The sequence below is a fragment of the Archocentrus centrarchus genome, unplaced genomic scaffold (assembly GCF_007364275.1).
Source record: "Archocentrus centrarchus isolate MPI-CPG fArcCen1 unplaced genomic scaffold, fArcCen1 scaffold_33_ctg1, whole genome shotgun sequence".
Classification (NCBI taxonomy): domain Eukaryota; kingdom Metazoa; phylum Chordata; class Actinopteri; order Cichliformes; family Cichlidae; genus Archocentrus; species Archocentrus centrarchus.
Genome location: NW_022060261.1, coordinates 715,541 through 737,265, shown reverse-complemented (window position 1 = coordinate 737,265; position 21,725 = coordinate 715,541). Strand labels below are relative to the sequence as shown.

At 42.5% G+C, this 21,725-nt stretch overlaps 2 protein-coding genes across 2 annotated transcripts; both read right to left on the bottom strand.

Annotated features, from left to right (window-relative positions):
• Positions 1-856: 856 nt before the first annotated feature.
• On the bottom strand, positions 857-6,735 carry LOC115776502 (uncharacterized). The gene is made up of 4 exons (XM_030724222.1): positions 6,507-6,735; positions 4,036-4,401; positions 3,375-3,707; positions 857-3,137 (listed from the first exon to the last, which is right to left on the bottom strand). Exons 1-4 carry the CDS (start codon positions 6,565-6,567, stop codon positions 2,896-2,898), a joined length of 1,002 nt encoding a protein of 333 aa, XP_030580082.1. The 5' UTR covers positions 6,568-6,735; the 3' UTR covers positions 857-2,895.
• Positions 6,736-12,602: 5,867 nt separating this feature from the next.
• On the bottom strand, positions 12,603-17,614 carry LOC115776522 (myelin-oligodendrocyte glycoprotein-like). Its single transcript, XM_030724239.1, has 4 exons — positions 17,348-17,614; positions 15,553-15,906; positions 15,390-15,469; positions 12,603-12,728 (listed from the first exon to the last, which is right to left on the bottom strand). The coding sequence occupies exons 1-4, from the start codon at positions 17,397-17,399 to the stop codon at positions 12,603-12,605; spliced, it is 612 nt and encodes a 203-aa protein (XP_030580099.1). The 5' UTR covers positions 17,400-17,614.
• Between the last annotated feature and the right edge of the window lie 4,111 nt (positions 17,615-21,725).

Sequence of the window (21,725 nt, the reverse complement as noted above, 5' to 3'; positions counted from 1 at the left end):
AATCAGCTTCTCATTAAAAAGTCGACTGCCTCACTTTAGTTTTAAACACTTAAAGACATTTCCTTCATTCACTGGTGTGTAGAACAACCCCCATAATAGAAGCTATCATAGAGAAACCCACAGACCACCAACCCTTAATGTGTCCTTCAGCCCTCAAACTGCACCTGTGCCCACGGCTGCAGAGAGAAGTAAACCCAGAGAGGCCTCATTAGAGCCCACTCAGAGCAGAGCGCTCAGGTTTGAGCCTTTCTGACAGAAAAGCAGAGACCTAAAAATCAGACTTCACTGGAACTCCAGATTTTCTTGGAGGTTTGATGAACAGGAAGGATCTTTGGGACCATTTTTGTTTTTAGAAGGCTCTAAAAATGGTTAATAAACACACTGCAGGAGATCCAGCTGTGCTGATAAGTGTACAAGTCAAATGTTGTTTAATATAAATGTGACAAGTATGAAGAGGCATAACCACAGCTGGAATATAGAAACTATGGAGGCAGGTCATCTTAAAATACTCCTTTTTTCTGCATACATCAGTTCTTTAAGATGATGGAGCTTTCTGCTCTTCACTGTCTCTGTGTGATCATAAAGCTTTAATATCGGTCACATTGATCCATGTTAATAACATCGTAAAGTTTCTGAGGATAAAACTGATCCACAGTCTGAGATCTTCTCTGGAGCTGAGCTCATGTTTGTGGTGGTCTCTCTGGACCTGGATCAGCAGGTTTCCAGTAAGATTAGACCTCCAATGATCGCCTGATATTATCAAATGCACCTCTACAGAAAAGTCATGACTCCTGCAGACAAACTGGTACAAAAATCAACACATTCAACAGAAACAGTAAATCATGATTTTCAGTTTAATTTTTATTCTTTGTTGTATTTGGTATAAAAGTATAAACAACCAAACAAACATGTAAAACAGTTTATAGAAGAATCCTGCAAATATCTGTCAGAGCTCCAACTTCCATGTCTGAATGTGCAGCATTTTATTTCATTATCTACAAAATACATTTAAAGGGTTTGATTTTTAAATTATATCTTTTAATATTTAACCTGGCACTATTTGTTCTTTGTGTCACAGCACTGTCATGTTTTATTGCCACAGTCAAATAACTCTCCCCATCTTCTATAACAATTTGAGTAACAGGTAACATGAAGCACAGGTCTGCACAAAAAACACATTATTGCTACAATTCCCTTTTACTGCCTTTCTTTAGGCCCCGCCCACACATACCTACAGACCTGTCAGTGACCCCCTGGTAACCACCGTTGCTGAGGTAAAGGGTGTATTACACAACTAGTCAGTGAGCAGCTGTTGGAGGTTAGCAGCGCGGTATCCAGCACAGTAACGAGGACCGCCTTGTGATTGATTTGGTCATTAGCAGGTTGTCGTGGTTACCAGCAGTCACAGACCTGTCTGCAAACATTTGCAAACTGCTCTCCAGATCCAGTTTGAGTCGCAGTATCCACAGTTTAAAATGCTACAGCATTTGAAGTATTTGCTGACATGATTAAAATCTTCCATGCAAACCACAGAAACCACAGACTTCCATACATTCATATTTGTAAATATGTGAAAAATAAGTTTTTTTTTAAAGGCCATCCAGTCTAAAAATAAATCTGTTTTTCCCTGATAAAAACTCAACCATTCCTTTACAAACATCCGTCACTCACCGACCTCCTGACAGCCAAACACATGTGCTACATGTGGCTACATGTTAGCATTGTTTTTACTTTCTGCAGCATTCAAACAGCTCCTTGTGATTCAGTTCTTCTTAAGGACATGTGGTGTGTTCAGACTCACTTTAACACACTGAGGCATAAAAGCTGGAACTCATGAACATGGGTGCTAAATAATATTTACAGTATATGAAGACATAAAAGGAATCTTTGAATACTGCTGATCAGGATTAACAACCAGAACATTGTGACCCTCCACATGTGACCTGCTGCTGTTTCAGAATGGACACAATGGTGGAGGACAGGTTTAACCTCCAGGACCATCTGAGTCATGCTGAGTTCAGGTACCACGATCACTGTGTGTGCATGATCCACTCACAGTGATCGTGATCAGGTACCACGATCACTGTGAGTGGATCGTGCAGACTGTCTGGTTGTGGTCCTGCATGGATCAGACTGATGTCATAAACTGCAGCAGCCTCTCAAACATCCGTTTCTGCTTCTTCACATCGATTTTACTTTGAGTTTTTCTTTGTTCTCACACTGAGCCAACAGCTGGATGATGTCCTTCACAGAGACTCAGCATCATCCTCGCGTCCACAGAGGAAAGACAGGACGTTTATGGTGTAACGCAGCGATCACCATGGTAACGTTTAAACATCCCTTCAAAATAAGATACACCCCAAATACAAATATAAAGAGCATGAAAAATACAACTGACCAAAACACTGAGGCAGTTAGCAGCCAGTGTTGCTAAGTGTAAGTTATGCAGGTCAGCCTGGTTTGTTAGACACAGAACCAGAAAAGCCTGAGCGTTTAATTTTAGCGATGCCGTATCAGGTGACCCTGACCTGCATCATGACTGAGTCATAGACTAACAGACAGAATCCCCCCATTTTTCAAAATAAAACTTTGTTCAGACTCAATAACACAGAAATAATATAAGTTATTTATTCTTTCAGTGCAGCCCAGTAACGGTCCGCGGCCCAGGGGTTGGGGACCTCTGGTATAACGGATCCTATTAAATAAATACATGAATAATTCAGTGTGTTTGATGTTCACTGCTGGGTGATTATCAAGCAAAGCTGGCTCAGTGAGATCGAACAAACAAAAACACTGAAGTAAAACCGAGTTTAACAAACATGAAATCAGTTACTGTGGAGCCGATCATTGTGACAGCAACATCATCATCCTTCTTTCCCTGAATTTACTGACAACTTAGTCTGGATCAGGAGACTCACTGCTCACCTGTAAATACACTGGAGACATTTCAGAACTCTGCTTATTATCAGGAGGCTGAGAGGAACCTCGATTACATTTTCTGTAGATCAGAAAACCAACAACAGCAGCAACAACAACAACCAGAGCAGCAACTGACAGAGCAATGATCAGTCCAACAGATGTACCCTCCTTCTGTCCATCCTCCTTCCCTCCATCCTCTGTGGTTCCTCCTCTTGGACCTGCAGGTAGAAACAGGTGTGAGGTGTCAGCTGTCAGGTAGGTGATGAGTGAAGAACAGAACAGAATCCATTTCCTCTTCAAACTGCTGTCAGACATTATCTACTGCACTCTGATCACATCACTCAGACCAGCTGCTTTCTACAAAGTCTCATCAACAACATCTTTAGAAACAAACATCAACAACCAGGAAGCAGCTTCACCTCTGATCACAGACACACTGAACTCTGCTCACTCACCTGGAGGAGCAACTCTCAGAGTGATGGTGCTGATGAGCTCCAATGAGCTCGTTCCTTCCATGAGGACACGACACTTGTATGTTCCAGTGTCATTAATCATCACGTTCTTCAGGATCACAGACACGTCTCCACCCTTCATCCATCCGTCATGCCGATCCACCCGGTTCTTAAAAGATGGATGCTCCTCTGGAACATAATCACCACGATACACAACAACCTTCTTTGACAGGTCAGCTCTGTCCCACTGTACCAGTATGATTTTATTGTTGTTGTTTGAAGCTCGACATGTCAGAGTGATGTTCTGTCCTGGCACAGCTGTGATTGTTTCCTGATCTGAAAGAGGAAACACAATCCAGTTATTAAGTTTAACAGGTGACTCTGGCTGTGCTGAAACATACTGTCCGTGATCATACCGATATAAATTTTTATGTCATATAAAAGTATCATACTGTTATATCAATGATACAGCAACAATTTGCACCAATGTTTCCTAGCACACACACACACAACAAGGCAAACTGACAGTCAGAGCTGCTCCAACAGCCTCCAACAAAACACAAACTTTTGCAAAACATCCAAAAAACTGTTTTTGCTACAGATAGAAAAAACAAACATGTTTCAACACCTCTGATCACAGACACACTGAACTCTGCTCACTCACCTGGAGGAGCAACAACTCTCAGGTAGATGCTGCTGATGAGTTCACCATCCGGAAGAGCTCGCTTCCTGTGTTTTTTTCTTCTCTGAACAACACGACACTCGTATGTTCCAGTGTCATTTATCGTCACGTTCTTCAGAATCACAGACACGTCTCCATCCTTCATCTGTCTGTCCTGCAGATCCACCCGGTTCTTAAAGGATGGATGCTGGTGTTCTGGATCCAACTGATCATCCGGGTACTGAAGGACATATTCATTTCCCAGGTCAGCTCTGCTCCACTCAACAACTATGATGGGTTTGTTGTTGTTTGGAGCTCGACCTGTCAGAGTGACGTTCTCTCCAGACTCAGCTGTGATGATTTTCTGCTCTGAAAGAGGAAACAGAGCAGAGCGATAAGGAAATCTCCTTTATTGCTGTTTGCAATAAAATGCTGCTGCCTCACAAACTGAACAAGGTGTGTGAGTGAAGGAGAGTGTGTACTGACTGAGCTGATGTGTGTGTTACAGGGAAAAATTCTGCTTATGATTTGAGTCAAAGAAACACAAAAACAAAAAGGAAATTTGTGATATTGATATTTCTGATGACAGAGCAGTGGTGTGTATAATCAGTGACTGAGCCTCTGCACTGATTTATCATTAAAATGGTGGTAAAAAAAAAAAAAAATCAACACCATGAGGTTACTAAAATTAAAAGAACACAAACGGCTGAAACTGTACCAAAGCAGTGGCGTGCACCAGCCTGTTCACCAGCAGAGAACCAGACACATAACGGGACTGACGAGATACTTGTTTGCTAGCTGCTCTGAGATCAGTTATGATCTGTACTTTGTGTGGAAGCACAGTCAGCACTGACATGTAAACAAACCATTTATCATCATAACACTTTGGTAATGGAGAGGTGGTTTGATAAAACAGGCAAGCTGAACAGGTGCAGGTTCCACCAGCACTCTGAGATTAGCATCTCCAATTCCCTGACAAAGTATTCATTCCCCTTGAACTTTTGTACTTGAATCTCAGCATAAATCAGGGCTGCAATGATACACTGAGCAACTGGAATAACTACTACATAAAATAATCCTAAAAATTTTTTGCTTCAATGCTTTGTCTAATCCACAGCTCTGCACTGATAAGGTGTCCTCATGTAAGCGCGAGAGCATTTCACCCTTATTTGTAATTATGTACTGTATTAAAAATCATATTTTAAGAATTTTGGACATTTTCTTAAATCCTGAAATAATCACCCAGTTAATTGCTTTTTTTCCTCCATGTTGACACATGTTGTTGGTTACAGGAACAAGCGCTGCCGCTTTGGACCCTAGAAAAATGTTTCTTTTTGCTCCACCTGAGCTCCCTGTCTCGGTAATGGCGCCACCTCTTTGCGCTTGCTCTGTGTGCATCATCGTGGCTGCTGTTCTCAGTATTTTGTTGGAAAAGCTGGGGTCTGTGTGGGCTTAATGTTGTAATGCTTTTTATTTGCATACTTTCTAAATACATTTCCATGGGAAGTTTGTTTTAATTACAATTAAAGTTTTTTTTGACAAATGTTTCAGTTAAACTATTAAAAACACTAAAATGAATGTGCTCTGTTGGGGTGATATGAGACTATGAGGTCCTTTGAGATAAGATGGGGCCTGATTATTCAAGACCTTGTAGGTGAGAAGAAGGATTTTAAATTCTATTCTAGATTGAACAGGGAGCCAGTGAAGAGAATATGGGAGAAATCTGCTTTCTCTTTCTAGTCCCACCAAGACATGGCTGTCCACCTAAAGCAGGGATCCTCAAATCCAGGCCTTGAGGTCCGGTGTCCTGCAGGTTTTAGATGTGTCTCTGCTTCAACACACCTGAGTCAAATATAGAAGTCATTAGCAGGACTCTGGAGAACTTGACTGCATACTGAGGAGGTAATTCAGCCATTTGATTCAGGTGTGTTGGATCAGGGACACATCTAAAACCTGCAGGACTCCGGACCTCGAGGCCTGAATTTGAGGATCCCTGACCTAAAGTGACAGGCCGGGCAAGCAGAGCTTTACTCAGAAGCAGCAAAGAGGGCAATGGTAACTCTGGATTAGCTGCACAGATCCACATCTGAGGTGGGAGAAGCTGCCCATATGACAACTATCAATCATGTACTCCACAAATCTGACTTTTATAGGAGTGACAGGAAGGAAGCAAAGTCCCGCATGCAGTTTGTCACAAGCTATGTAGGAGAGACGCAGCACACACACAAAAAAACGTGGAATGACCAAATCAGTTTAACCAGCTGTTTTGCTAAGACACTGCTTTCATTTTTCATTCAGTCCTAATCAAAGCGCTCTCTCTCTCGCGCTAGCTAGCTCGCTAGCTAGCCGGCCAACTGTATAAGGAAGCAGGATTACTTGCTAGCTAACTGACCACAGCACTAGCAGGCGGTCGTTTGGTTCCGAGGGGACCCGCCGGTCGTCCGGTCGCCACCGAGAATAACGGTGCAGCTTACCTCCAATGGCAGAAACCATGAAGATGCCCAGCACCGTTAAGCGTAAGCGAAGGATGTCCATGCCGTCTCTGCTTCAGCGGTTTAGGGAAACGCGGTGGGTGCCACACGTATGCGAGTATTTCAGTAAAAGCAGCCTTTTCGGCCTCTCGCTCACACATAAAAGATGTTTTTAAATCACTTCCGTTAAAAAATACGGCATATGTTTAAATAAGACGGCGCTGTCCAGTCATGTCCAATACGGAACTTCCACGGAAGTACTCCGTGGTTTGTTTTGACTGCGTTTATTCACAGTTTAGCTTATATCGCCACCTGTCGTTCCGGCATGCTCTAACAGCACTTTTTTTTTTTTTTTTCGTGTGAACGAAGATATTTTCCAAAACAAAGTGATAACTCCCGTGTGCGCTCACATTAAAGGGGGGTCTCGCCGATTGAACACCGCCTGCTTCAGTCTCAATTAGAGAATGGTGACAGGCAAAAGGCAAAGCAGCGGCTCGACGGCCTCGCTCGCGTACTTATACTAGAGAGGAAGCTACTTTTAGCTGCTCTTTTAGCAGAAAGGGCCACCGCAGCAGCAAGCACCGGCTGTTCGATCAGGCAGTTCCTACAACCCCGAGGCTCCTGTGTCTAAGCCTGGATCGGTGTTATCAAAAAATAAATGGTAAAAAAAAAAGAAACCCGTTTTGACATACTTCACCATTAATCTCCCTCCACTGTCAGGGTGACGCAGTTGTTTCCCCCTCTCGTCCATTATAAGGCCTTCAGTATATTCCAGATATAATTTCAGCTAATAAAATGTTCAAATTAGCGCTGATACTATATGAAACTAACACTGGCTGAGGATCTCCAACTGAAAGACCGATTAATCAAACTGAAAGACTGCTGCAGTCGGTACAAAATGAGTCTGCAGACCAGTGGGTGGAGTAGAAGTGTGGCGCTCACACGCTGTCTTATAAATTGAGCCGGAAGTAGGAACTATGCTCCCACACAGCAGAGCAAAGTAAAAAGTAAAAAAAAAAAAAAAAAAAAAAACAGGGATAATTAAGTAGGACAATATACCAAATTTGTTGAAAAAAAAGGCTTGAAAAAAATCCATTAAGCATTTACATTAACATGTTAAGTATCTAAGATGAGCTTTCTGTGGTCCATCTTGAATACTTTTTAATTTCAGCAATAATGAGTTAAAGATATTCACCTAGGATTTCCTCACACCACTGAAATATAATATACACCACTAAATATTCATTTTTAAATGTTGAGCAGAAGTTTCAGTGTGACTTCTTTCTCTTCCTAACTTCTATAAATCTGTCAGGGCCATTTCAACACATTTATTCACAAACTCAGGATGTGCAGCAGTTCAAACAAAGGCCTCCAGAGGCTGGTCCAACTCTCCACACTAGTCCTGTTTCTCCTGAGACTCTCCTGTCCAAACACAGGCTCTTCCACTCCCAGGTCTGACTGTACAGAAGATACAAGGTACTTACAACAGTTAACAGCAGCCAAGAGGGCAGCTTCAATAACGGTGGCAGAGCAATGATCCAACAAAGACTGAAGATTCTCCAACACCTGGAGCAGTCACAGGTTAATCACCAGATGGCAAACAGGTGAGCTAGTTACATCCAGGTGTGTGGGCTGAGAGCCGGGAATGGAAGTCAGGTAACTCACTCACAGCAAGCACATTCACACAGATGGAGAGACAGAGAGAAGTGGAGAACAGCACAGGAGGAAGTGAAGTTACAGAGCATAGTTCCTCTTTAGTGACTCAGAAGGAAAAAATCAGTTTCTGTCAGCAGGCTGTGGCTCTAATTCCTGGCTTAGTTTGTGGTTTTGGTATGACAGTGTCATCAAAGCAAGTACAAGTTCTTCCCTGAAGATGTAGCACACTCTGTTAAGATTACTGCACAGTTTGTGTCTTTCCTTTGAGGCCAATCTGTATTTTTGTACCTTGAATTTGGCACCCAATCCTTCTATCACAAAACTGTTTGTGTATCTTTTCAGTGTGATCAGATTAAAGGTGATGGTTAAATACTTTCAGTGAAATGGGCTAAAAATGTCCCCAAAAACACAGGTCCAATATCTGTAAACTGAATTGTGCTTGGCTCTAAGAGTGAGATTCACTAACACACTGCTCCGACACAAACTAGGTTTTGACATAAAAAACAAAAAAGTACTGTATTTTTGGTGTTTAGATTGATGCTATAAAGCCAATTCATGCATTTATTACTTCTAGGCTGGACTATTGTAATTCATTATTATCAGGCTGTCCTAAAAGCTCCCTGAAAAGCCTTCAGCTGATCCAAAATGCTGCAGCTAGAGTACTGACAGGGACTAGAAAGAGAGAGCAGATTTCTCCCATATTGGCTTCTCTTCATTGGCTCCCTGTTAAATCTAGAATAGAATTTAAAATTCTTCTCCTCACATACAAGGTCTTGAATAATCAGCCCCCATCTTATCTCAAAGACCTCATAGTACCATATCACCCCAACAGAGCACTTCGCTCTCAGCCTGCTGGCTTACTTGTGGTTCCTAGGATACTTAAGAGTAGAATGGGAGGCAGCGCCTTCAGCTTTCAGGCCCCTCTTCTGTGGAACCAGCTCCCAGCTTGGATTCAGGAGACAGACACCCTCTCTATTTTTAAGATTAGGCTTAAAACTTTCCTTTATGATAAAGCTTATAGTTAGGGCTGGATCAGGTGACCCTGAACCCTCCCTTAGTTATGCTGCTATAGGCCTAGTCTGCTGGGGGGGGGTGATATTGATATTAATCTCTGGCTCTCTTCCACAGCATGTCTTTCTCTCCCCTCAGCCCCAACTGGTCTCAGCAGATGACCCCCCCTCCCTGAGCCTGGTTCTGCTGGAGGTTTCTTCCTGTTAAAAGGGAGTTTTTCCTTCCCACTGTCACCAAGTGCTGCTCATAGGGGGTCGTTTTCACTGCTGGGTTTTCTCTGTATTATTGGAGGGACTTTACCTACAATATGAAGCACCTTGAGGTGACTGTTTGTTGTGGTTTGGTGCTGTATAAATGAAACTGAATTGATTTTTTTTTTTACATTTACAAATTATTAGCAGGATGAATAAATAGACAGACCGAACAGACCAAATGTCCTTTAATAAAATGAATCATTCTGGCTTCTTTGAAGTTCAGCACATAAAATCACAGCAGCAGCTTCCTGTTGTTGACACCAGTGTGTCTTTTTGACTGTTTCATGTGTTCACGGTGCGATAAAGTGTTTGCTTTGTGCTCTGAGTCAAAGTGTGTAAGTTTCCATTTAAAGAAGGTGGCAGCTTTGTGGTCATGATTTTCAGAGAAACACCTGCCAGTTCTTTGCGATTACTCAGTATTTCACAGCAGAGGTGTTAAGAAGTGAGGGAAAACTCACTTCTTAACACATATTTTTCCTTTTACTGGAGTGCAGTACAATAACTGTAGTTATACCTGCAGTAATTTTAATGTGCTCTGTTGCAGAGAGTGATTCAGCTGCAGTCTACTCAGCAGTGAGAACTGAAGACGTCAGTTATGGACAAACAACCATCAGACCAATGAAGCCCAGCAGTACAGCTGCTCTTTAACTGTGAACAGAGCCAAGCTAGCTGCTTCCAGCCTAAGTGACCCACATCCTGACTTCTCGTCTCTCTCAGAGGCAAAACAGCTTTTCCTACAAATGTAAAATATTCATTTAAAGAGATGTTTAACTTAATTCAATTCTGGTTTATTTTTATTGCACCGAGTGACAACAACAGTCACCTTTGGGTGTTTATTCTGTAAGATCCAGAGTATTTGGGGGAAACCCAACAATCAAATGACCCCCCCCCCCCCCCCCCCCCCCATAACCCAGCATGAGTAAGACATGAGCGACAGAATGTAAGCTTGATTTTAAATTAGTCCTAAGAAATACATTATTTATACATAAATACATTATTACAATACATTCTTTGCTCATTAAGCAGTTTAATCAGAGTTGGTGACGGTGTTCACAGTAAACAGACTCTGACGAGCTTTGGTCCCATTTAAACACAGTGAGGCTGATCTAATAAACAGGACAGTCATTTCTTTATGGATTTATGTAAATCTGGGTATATGTGACTGGAAAGGAGTTCAGCACTTTTTGGGTGAGTTGCTCTGAAGAGTGCAGCAGCTGTTCATTTGAAGCCTTTTACACTGTATTTAACATTTAGTAAAGACAGAAAGAAATCATTGAGGAAACCACAGAGAATTATAAAAAGTCAAGTTTATGTTTATTTAACCTGTTTGAATATTAGTAGTCATTGATATTTTTCCACCAAACTAAAAAAACTAAACTGCAGCAGTGAAGGGTCAGAGATAATTTATTCTTTCCTTTTTCAAATCTTTATCATTGTAAGACTGTCAAATACACATTTCAGTCTAAACTCTGTTTCTTTATATTTGATTTAAAAACATAAATCAGACATAAACTGCTGACTGTTAACAAGGATCAGGTGTTTCTTTTCTCTCAGTTCAAACCTGTTTTTTCTTTTCTTTGTTCCAGTTTGGCTCAATTCACAGCGCGGGAAACACCTGAGCTGAAGTTAAAGAGAAAACACCTCAGAGCTGATGTGACTCAGACCTCTGTTGGAGTCATTAACAGTCTGTTTAATTGTTGCTCAGTAATAACTTTATTATTGTTTTAAATTTGCTTCAGTTTTCTCAGATTGACTGTGGGTGAAACTTTCAGAGCTCAGAGGAAACACACAGAGGAGGAGCTCATGCAGTGTTTGTGGTTTGTAGCTGCACCAACACCTCTGTGAAACTGAACAGTGGAGCAAATTTACTGAACTGTTACCTCTGTCTGCTGACCCAACAGTGAATCACACACTCTGCAGCATCTGAGCTGCTGATCTGTGACCACACTGTGAGAATAACCTGTGACTGTGGTGATAATCTACTGATGTTCTGATGGTTAAAACCTTTCAATAAAGGACAGTCTATTTGCTTTTTACAGATTTCATCTCTCACACTGAAATGAGTCAAACTGAACTTTTGATGTGATCTGAGGGTAGATCCACCCACACAGCAGCAGTGCTCATTCTGTGGGCTTCACTTTACTTCACTTCATTTTTTTTTTCATGAATAAAATGATTCATCTACAGAAGGAGTGTTGGAGTTTCCGACTGAGTGCAGAATTATTTCCTTGCCTGATAGATTTAATTTGGGATCGTCATGGTGGAGAAAAGATGCAGATAGGTGTTTTTCTTTTGTACTCTAGTTTAATTCTTTTCTTCAGTTTGTCCGCCCAGTGTGTCCTGTTGATATGCTGCATTGAGCCACAGGAATCAGCTGTTCAGCAGTCGTTTCTTCTGCCTCCACTGCACTGCAATGAAACGCCTCTTCTCACTGCAATCCTGCTGAATGAGTGCTAAAGAGGACACAGGAAACCCTCTGAGCTTTGATTCAGGCAGTGGAGAACAGACGCATGAGTCAGAATCAGTTACAACAGTTTGATGTTAGATGTTAGATTCAACTCATTGTCATTGTGCACATAAGGCACACAACAAAATGATTGTTCCAGATCACTCATCCAGAGACAAGCATCTGCGGTCATGCAGTCAGAGACCGGCGCTACTGATGATGTGAGCACTCTGTAAAGAAAGGCTTATAGATCAGGGTTCTCATTGGTTCTGTGCTGACCTACAAATAACCAAGAAAAGTAATATATCTGATAAACTGACAGTAAAACTTCAGGGATAAAAGCTGTTTGGCTCTTTAAGCTCAGCCTGTTAAAGACAGCACAGACAGAGTGAAGTGTTCATGGTTTGAAGCTGTTCAAATGAATGAAGAGAAGACGCAGCTCCTGTGTGGGACAGGGAAAGTCCAGAGCACTCCCAAGTGTTACTGCATGCAGAGAAATCTTCTCTCACCCAGACGATATCCAGTGAGCAGCAGCTGTCTGGGAGAAAATACCTTACTGATGTCAGAGGTCAGAGGAGAAGGAGCAGACTGCTTGGAGCTGATAGGAAGGCAGCGGTAATTCAAATAACTAAATAAAGGATTGCAGAGTAACATCTCTGACTGCACATGCTGTGAAACTTTGAAGCAGATGGCCCACAGCAGCAGACCACAGCGGTGTGTAGATCCTACAGGTCACATGACAGGAAGATCTCTGTACTCCAGCAGCCTCCACACAGTCTGATAGAGCACCTCTGGGATGTGAAGGAACAGTGTGATGGGCCAAAATCTCTGAGGAATCTCTAAAGCACCTTCTCCAATCTAAGCCACGAAGAATGAAGACAGTTCTGAAGGAAAAAGGGGTCCAAACCTCTGCTAGCAAAAAGAAGTACTGCCCAAACCAGAGGTCCCCAACCAGAGGTCCCCAACCCTCGGCCCGTGGACCGGTACTGGTCTGTGAGTCATTTGGTACCAGACCGCACTTAAAGAATAAATAACTTACATGGTTTCCATTTTACTTATTAACTGAGTCTGAATGATGTTTTATTTTGAAAAATGGAGAATTCTCTCCATTACATGCGTCTATGACGTGTGTCGACGCACATTAAGAGGGATTCATTTTAGCACATCATGTGATATGTTACCGCTAAAATGAAAACCACAAGTTTCACTTGTTCCCGTGCCTGTCTAATGAAATGGGCTGGCTGACCTAGATAACGCTCATTTATGTCAAGGTTAGGTACTGAGGACTGAAGCAGACGCAGAGTGGCGGGTTTAGTGCAAGGTTTATTTTCAGTGACTCAAGAGCACAGAGCAGGTAGGCCAGGCACGGGGAGGGGGAAGACTGGGACTCCAGTGACCAAGGTCGAGAGAGGAGCTTCGGGTGCGGTGCGGCGGACCCGCAGAGAGGCGGACACGGAGGAGAGGGATCTGGTTGTGAGCTTCCCAAGGAGATCTCCGCTCGTCGGGCGATATCTGAGTACACGGAAAACACAGGTCAGTTTTCAGGGTTAAGACAAGTAGATGTGAACATCAAGGAGCCGAAACTAACTGTTTCACAGTCAACGATCCAGCGACGAATGACAGTCTACTGCCAGCTTAAGTAATGCAGGAGGATGAGCTGATCGGCAACAGGTGTGGAGATTGCTGCTCTGAAAACCAGCCCACGAGGGAGGAGACCTCTCTACCACTCCAGAGGGACGCGCCCACCAAAACACACACACCAGAAAGAAAAAGGAAAAAACAGAATACACACCCACTAGCCCGGGACCGTGACAATTTAAATATTAGAGTTCTCAACAAGAGTAGAAAAGCGCCATGTAAGAACCAGTCCATTTATATTTATATATATACTCAAGCTGACTCTCCGGCGCTCGACACCGCGGCACTGCAGCCGCTCTCCATGTGGAATTGAAGTTTGTGTTGGTGATGCTGAACCCAGCCAACCCACAAGCTGCAGGGAAACAGGCTCAGGGCTCTCACAGGGTTGTGGTGAGTTGTATTTTTAATGCGCTTTATATTTGTTTTCCCGGTGTATCTTATGTTGAAGGCATGTTTAAAAATTACCATTGTGACCGGAGAGCCTTGTGGGCAGAGAGGATGTTATTCATGATGTGGCGTGACAGACTGATCAAAGTAAACCTCTGAAACCTCTGAGTGGATCCAAACTCAGCACAGCGAGAAGCTGACCTTTGAAAGTTTGACTGTGCTGAGAAATCAATGAGGTCAAGGAGCCCACGCTAAATGTGTCATCACTTATTATAACAGAGCATCACATTTACACACCTGTCACACAGAGTTGGCCTTCTGCTGGGAAGCCCGTCACTCATCTGTTTCTCTGAGGGTCTTTGAGGGACTCAGTATGACTCTAGTGTGAGACAACTTGATAAGAAGGTGATTTTTACTCTGCATCATGTGATAAGTTGGCCTGAGAATGTTTCGTGCTAACACATTTGATTTTCAGAGTTAGTGAGACCAAAAGAACTCACAACATTAGTGTAACAACTACACAAATTAATGAAGGTGGAGAGTTTGAAACCATGTCTGTTCAAAACTGAACAAAGTAACATTTTCAGATCCAAACATGAGCCTGAATGTGAAATTAATCATATTTAAAATGTCCTTGTGTGTAAACGTGTGTTTACAGGAGAGCTAAACATTCAAATACATGACAGAAGAATAAAAATCATTTCCATGAAGGTTCAAACTGTTTGTGTTGTTCTCAGTTGTGCTCAGGACTGACTGTGTGATATGAAAGTCATTAACATCAATCCGAGGTCACTGTGGACGGTCCATGATCATCACAGAAATTTGATCATGTTTAGCACCCTGAAGGATCACACTTTTGTTTCCACAATATCAAAAAAGAAAACAGAACATGTTGCAGTGGCCCAAAGTTTGGACCTCATCAGACTGAGATGCTGCAGTATGAGACTCAGTGAAGTGAAGTGAGGTTGTAGAGTCGGCCAAAACTCCCCCTCAGCAGTGGAACAGGAAACAATAGTGAAAGTAAGTGCTGCCACACATGACTGAATCATAGCTTTACCTACCCAAACAGGGAAACTTTGGTTCTCACAGCTGTGGGCGTTACAAGAAGTCTGACTGATTCCTTCACTCAAAGGTTTCCATGATATTTTCACACCTGAGTCCACACACTTCTGTTTTTATGATCTCAGTTCTCAGTTTGTCTTGACTTCATTACATTTCAGCTCACCCATGCCCTCAATAGATAGATAGATGCATAGATCAATAGATCGATAGATACCACAATGGAAATTATTGTGTTCGAGCAATGAATACATTTTATTTCTCATAAAATAACAGTTTCATTTCAGATCAGCGATGTTCTTGTTAGGAGGCTTTTCTGGATGTTTGCTTCTTATTTTGAGTAGTTCGCCAGTGCAGCACAGCAGCAATGATGGCAGCAGCAACAACAACTGCAGCAAGAACAGGAACAATGATCTGAGCAGTCGCAGCTCCAGCCTTTTCAGCATCATGCATGTTTCTATCTGCAGCTCCTTTTTCCAGGACTTGTTTCTTCAACACATGTTCATGTTTGTCATCTGCAGAGGAAACATTCAGAAACAGAAACATTCTGAAATCGAAACATTCAGAAACATTCGGAAACAGAGCTCCACAGACTCACCTGTGACTGTGAGGTTGATGAAGTGGCTGATCTCAGTGTGAGCTCTCTTACTTCTCCCAGGGTTCCTCACTGCTATGTGACACTCATATATCCCAGTGTCATTAAACATGACGTTCTCCAGAATCAGAGAAACATCTCCGTCCTTCATCTCCGGGTTCCTCAGCTTCACTCGGCCGTGGAAAGATGGATGCTGGTAGTTTTCATAGGAGCGTCTGTTCCTGTAGAAGTAGACGTAGCCGTCTGTGTTCAGGTCAGCTCTGCTCCACTTCAGCACTGAGATGGTTTCATTTTTAGGAATCTGACACTGAAGAGTGACGTCCTCTCCAAGCTTCACCTGCACATCCTGCTGCAGAGCTGAAGGAAAAAAATAAAAAGTTGTTTTTCTTTTTTCTCTCACAGTACTGCTATTATAATACTGTACATGAATCTGATGTTTCTATGATACAAGTTATATTAATTCATCCGTGGGTCTTCGTGGCAGCAGCCTAAGCACAGAAACCCAAACCTCCTCCTCCAGCTTATTCAGAGGAACACCACAGAGCTCCAATTGGAGTAGCAACTAGTCCCTGAGCCAGAGTGGTCACTCCACCCTTTTCCAGCTGAGGACCATGGCCTCAGACTTAGAGGTATCAATTTTCAGGCCCATCCTCTATACGAGGTGTGTCAGTGGGATTAAAGAGGTCCTCGGAGTCTTCCTTCCACCGCTCGACTACAGCCTCACTCAGCAGTGTCCCACCTGCACTATAAACCATGTGAGCACAGCAGCACTTTCCTCTCCTGAGTTGTCTGATGGTTTGCCCAAATTGCTTCAAGGACATCTGAAGGTCTTTTTAAATGGTCTCACTGAACTCCTCCCACGCTCAAGTTTTTGCTTCAGCCACCCCTGGAACTGCGTTCCAAAGTCCAACAGGCTGACCAAACCTGATAGGGCTCCATCTTCATGCTTGATGGCTCCCTAAACCTCCGGTGACCACCATCTGTTTCAGGGATTACCTCCAGAACAGACACCAACAACACTGCAGCCACAGCTCTGAGCAGGAGCCTGAACAATGGAGGTGCGGAACATGGTCCATTCAGACTCAGTGTCCTCAGCCTCCCTCGGAATGCTGTCAAAGTTCTGCCGGAGGTGGGAGTTTATCTCACCGACTGGAACCTCTTCCAGGTGTTCCCAGTGCACCCTCACTATACATTTAGGTGCACCCAGTCTCTCCAGCATTCTCCCCCACCACCTGATCCACCTCACCTCCAGGTGGTGATCAGCTGACAGCTCCATGATTCTCTGCTGTGAACTGATAGGATATGATTCTGATAATTACTTTTACTTTAGCTGCTTTACTGTTTGAATGCTAAAATTGTGGTACTTTTACTACACAGGATTCTAACACAAAACTTTTATGTAGAATTTTTGCAGTAATCAGTCTGAGGGCTGAATGTGAGCCTGAAAATCAAAGTTTTCCACATTAGTTTTTTGCAGCACTCATTTTCTTCCCATCAAATATCCCCTGCTATCTTATTTAAATGATAATAATAACTTTTTTAACCTCTGTGATAGGAGACAATACCATTTCACAATTAGTGTCAATAAACTCAATATGTGTTTATTAAACATTGTAATGAACTCTTCATCTCAAACAAGGTCAGGTTAGAGAGAAAAGACAATTTTTTTTTCCTAACAAAATGTACAAGTGAACCTTCAACCAGTTAAATGAATCACATTTAAACATCACTCACTCTTTTTACTGATCAGGCTTCAGTTTTGGAGGAATTAAAAATAAACATGTTGTGTTTCACTCACCTGTAAACTCAGAAATTAGAGACAAAAGCAGGAGGACTTTGAAAGAAGCCATCTGTGACAGGAGGATGGAGACCCAGAGTTCAACCAGGGAACTAAAAAATCTGACTGTAGGGACGAGTCAGGGTTGATGGGGTTAGTAATTTCCAGTTAAATGACTCAGCATTTCTGATAAACCTAAAAAAGAAACAGGTCTTATTTCTATTAATAATAAAGTGTACACTGCATGTATCATTTGTAGGATCCAGGAGTTAAAGCCTAATTTCAGCCTCGGATGAACGCAGCATTAAAGTGAGCAGAATAAAAGCAGCATAACCTGTAGTCCAGAAGGCTGGTGGCTGGACTATTACTTATTACTAAAATATAACAGGTTGGAAAACCCACATCAAGTCATATGATCGATCATTGCAGCCCTTAGCAGTGTGAGCGTGATGAAATCAGAGTGTTTTGAATCTGTTTAACTTCCTTCTAAATCTTGTGAGCAGCTTGTGTGTGACCGCCTGTGCTGCTGCTCAGAGCGGCTGATGATCACGATGCTGCCCGCTGTCCTTGGTACTGAAACAGCTGACCTGAATAAAGACCTCCAGAGAATGCTCCGCCCCCTCCTGTGTCCGTGGAAGGACTGAGTCTATAATTCCCATGGACTCATCAAAATGGAACAATAGAAGATTGAAGAAAAAAAAACCTGTTGTCTATCAGAACCTCACTGATGGGATTTCTTCTCCTCCGATGGCAGCATTTTGTCTTCTGCCGGTGGCTGGATCTTTGTCCGGTGTCCTCAGCGGTGCCCTCCTGCAGACTCGCAGACCACGGAGGAGGAGGAGGAGGAGGAGGAGAAGAGCAGGTGTCCGGGTGAAGTTCAAACTGTTCTGAGCTGTTACGTCGATTGTTTCTGGTTACCTGGTTATCTGGAGGAGGAAGAGGAGGAGGAGGTGATATTTCGGAGCCAGTGTTACGTCGATTTGTGTTTCCCTATCAGATACTGTTTCCTTAGCGTGTCGACACCTCACCCACGTAAAAAAATACCAGCAAATAGATTGAGCGGGTTGGGCCCTGTTTGTGCTGGTTTGTGCCGTTAAAATTTCCGTTTGTGCTGCTTTCGTTTCTGAGATATTATGAATTATAATTTTGGCCGATGACGTCACCATCGTGCTCCAAAACAAACCACAGTGATTAAATCCGTTCTTTATTCCATGAAAATCTGGTTTCATCCCAATCTTATTGGAACTCCTTTGTGTAGAATGTTAATAGGGAAAAAGTTTGGTCTCTCCCACATAAGTTTTTTCTCACTAATAAAGTCAAAGAAGTCTCATTTAAATTAATTCATAAATTTTATCCAACTTTCTTCAGAAATACAAAGCTGATATTGATATTTCCTGCTCTTTTTGTAAGCTTTACCCAGAAACTTCTGCTCATCTGTTCTGGGACTGTACATGCTTGAAACTCAATGAACAAAAAGGCTATAAAAACAAAAAGTATTTGGAAAGACTATAACTTATTTTTGTAACTTGCATTTATTGGTGTAATTTATTTTTATGTGTTTTATGACGCTCACGCTGCAACTCTCGCGGCCACAGGTGCAGACAATGATGTTCGGTCAGAGCTGGCTCTTCATCAGGAGGGGCTACAAACATGACACAAACAAGACACAAGCTAGCCCCCCACCCCCCCCGCGCTGTGTCGTTGTATGATAGTATGAAAGGCCTCTCCAAACCAAGCTCCTGAATTTCAACCAGGAGGATGGATGGAGACTACGGAGCAGCAGCAGTCTGACCTGAGCCGAAGAAACCGAGAGCGATAGTGATCCAATAAAATAAAACCAGCTGATTGTGTTAGAGGTGTGGGTGGGTGTGAGGTTTTCTCAGGAAACGCAACTGCTGGTCTGGTTTCTCTGAAGCTTTGTTTCATTTATCAGGAATAAAGAAAAGCCTGGGACTCACATGCTGCTTCTTCTGTAGCTACATAAATGCTGAAACCAAACCCTCCTCAGATTAAATGACAGAAACAGGAGCCTCAGATAATCAGTTTCCACAGAGACGCATGAATGTAGAGTTTTCAGTTTGTTGAAGGCGGCTCTCTCACAGGAGGTCACCTCAGTAACGTCTGCTGAACCTGTTTCTGTTTAAAGCTTTAATATTTTCTCTTTACCGTTCAGTCTGTGTCAGAGCCTCGTGTTGATTCTCTGCTCGAGGAGTCCGGTTCATAAATACACACACACATAAATAAACTCCCCACGGCTGTGATAAAACTGCACACTGTGACACACAGGATCAGGAGGCTCCAAGGTGGAAGAAGCATGCACATAAAAAATATCATAATCAACCACAGACACCTTAAGCCTCCTGATCCTGTGTATCCTGTTTGTCTCTTTGCGTTAAACAAAATTATTTTGTGGGTTCTTTCTTCGACAATCTGATGTTTCCTGTTTTTCTTTCATCCTTTAAAATGTTACTTCTGTCATATTTCTGACTCTGAGAACATGTCAGCGATGTCTGGCTGTCAGGAACTGGTTTTTGTAACTTATTATTAATATTCTGTATTTTGGATGGAGGGATTCAAGGATGACTGATCTCTCTGTAGCTCCTCTCTCTGATTGGCTGCCGCAGAAGTGAACAGTTGCACTTTGACCTCTTTAACCTCTCTGCTCTGTGATGTTTCCTCTTTCAGAAAAATTACTTGTTACAATCAAAATACGCTGAAGAGCATCTCTGAGTGCACAGATGTGCTACAGCAACACCTTTCACCAAAGGAGTGAGTCTACAATTCACATGGACTCATCAAAACAGAACTATAGAAGATTGAAACAAATGTTTCCTCGGCTGATGAGTCCTGATCTCTGCTGCAACATCAGAATCAGGGACAGAATTGAACATGAACGCATGGATCCATTCTGCCTTGTATCAACGGTTCAGGCTGCTGGTGGTGTAATCATTGGGGGGATATTTACTTGGCTCGCTTTGTGCCAGCTGAGCCTTGTTTGAACCCAACAGCCTACCTGAATATTGCTCCCTGAATGACCACAGTGTGCCCACCTTCTGATGGCTGCTTCCAGCAGGATAATGCACTGCACCACAAATTCAGATCATCTCAAACATCACAATGAGGTCACTGTTCATGGGCTCCACAGTCACCACATCTCAATCCAATAAAACACATTTTTTTTTGAATATTTTTGAATCTATGAAATGAAGAATTGAGGCATTTCTGAAGATAAAAGGGGGTCCAACCCAATACTGTACCTAATAAAGTGGCCAGTGAGCGTGTATTACCATAACTAAATAAAAAAAATTAAAAAAAAACATGTGGTGGTAGTTGAGTTGGTGACCCATATACCAGAAAGGCTCTGACTGGGGCCTGGGTTTGATTCTGCCTTGGGTCGTTAGCTGCATGTCTTCCCCGTCCACGCTCAGACTGTCCTGTAACAATGACGGCTAAAAGGAAAAAGTACTTACAGAAACCATTTTATGACATTTATGTCTGTTAATATGAGGTTTCCACCATATCACAAACAGAACAGCTGCTGCGCATTCATAAAGTGGGAGATATGAAACTTTGGTGCAGACTTGAAGCTGGAGTCTGTTGGAGCACGTTGGTGCCACTAGATGGCAGCACCGGCCCGTGGTTTAATCTGACACATTTTCTGATGGTGTATCAGTACTACATGAAAAGTATCAGATCAGCATGTGCAGACATGCAGTGATGCTTTGATACATTTTAACCACAACATGAATATTAAATAAACTGAAATCTTCACACAGGTCACAGAAAAAGAAACAACAGGAGGCTTCAGCACTTTACTCTTACTACAGTAATTTTTACTTTTTTTTACTTTTTACTTTTTTCCACCACTACTGTAATACTCTGAACTCAAAGTTTGTGCTTCCTTTCCCTTCTCATGCTGCTGATACACATCATAAAGGAAAGGTTCAATCCTGCGGTCCATAATGAACACCTGGTCTCACTGCTGAGAGGACCTCAGCTGGATCACTGTGTGTGCAATGCAACACAAAGAGTTTATTTATAATAATAATAATAATAATAATAATAATAATAATAATAATAATAATAATAATAATGTTCAAAGTAAAGTCCACTGTGGCCAGTGAGCTCATGTTAGTATGAGTATGTGCTGTTTTAGCTCATCAGGAGATCTGTCCCACTTCCATCAACACACACTCCTGTGCTGCTCCCTGTAATACAAGCACAACTCCTCACAATGACTCACATGGAACAACAACAACAGAGAAACAAAACTGTGACACGGTGTTTTCACTGTGAAGGCTTTCTGCACTCATAGGAGACATAGAGACTGTGGGAGGAAAGCCACACAGACATGGGGAGAACATGGAAACTCCACAGAGAGACGCCACCGACAAGCTGG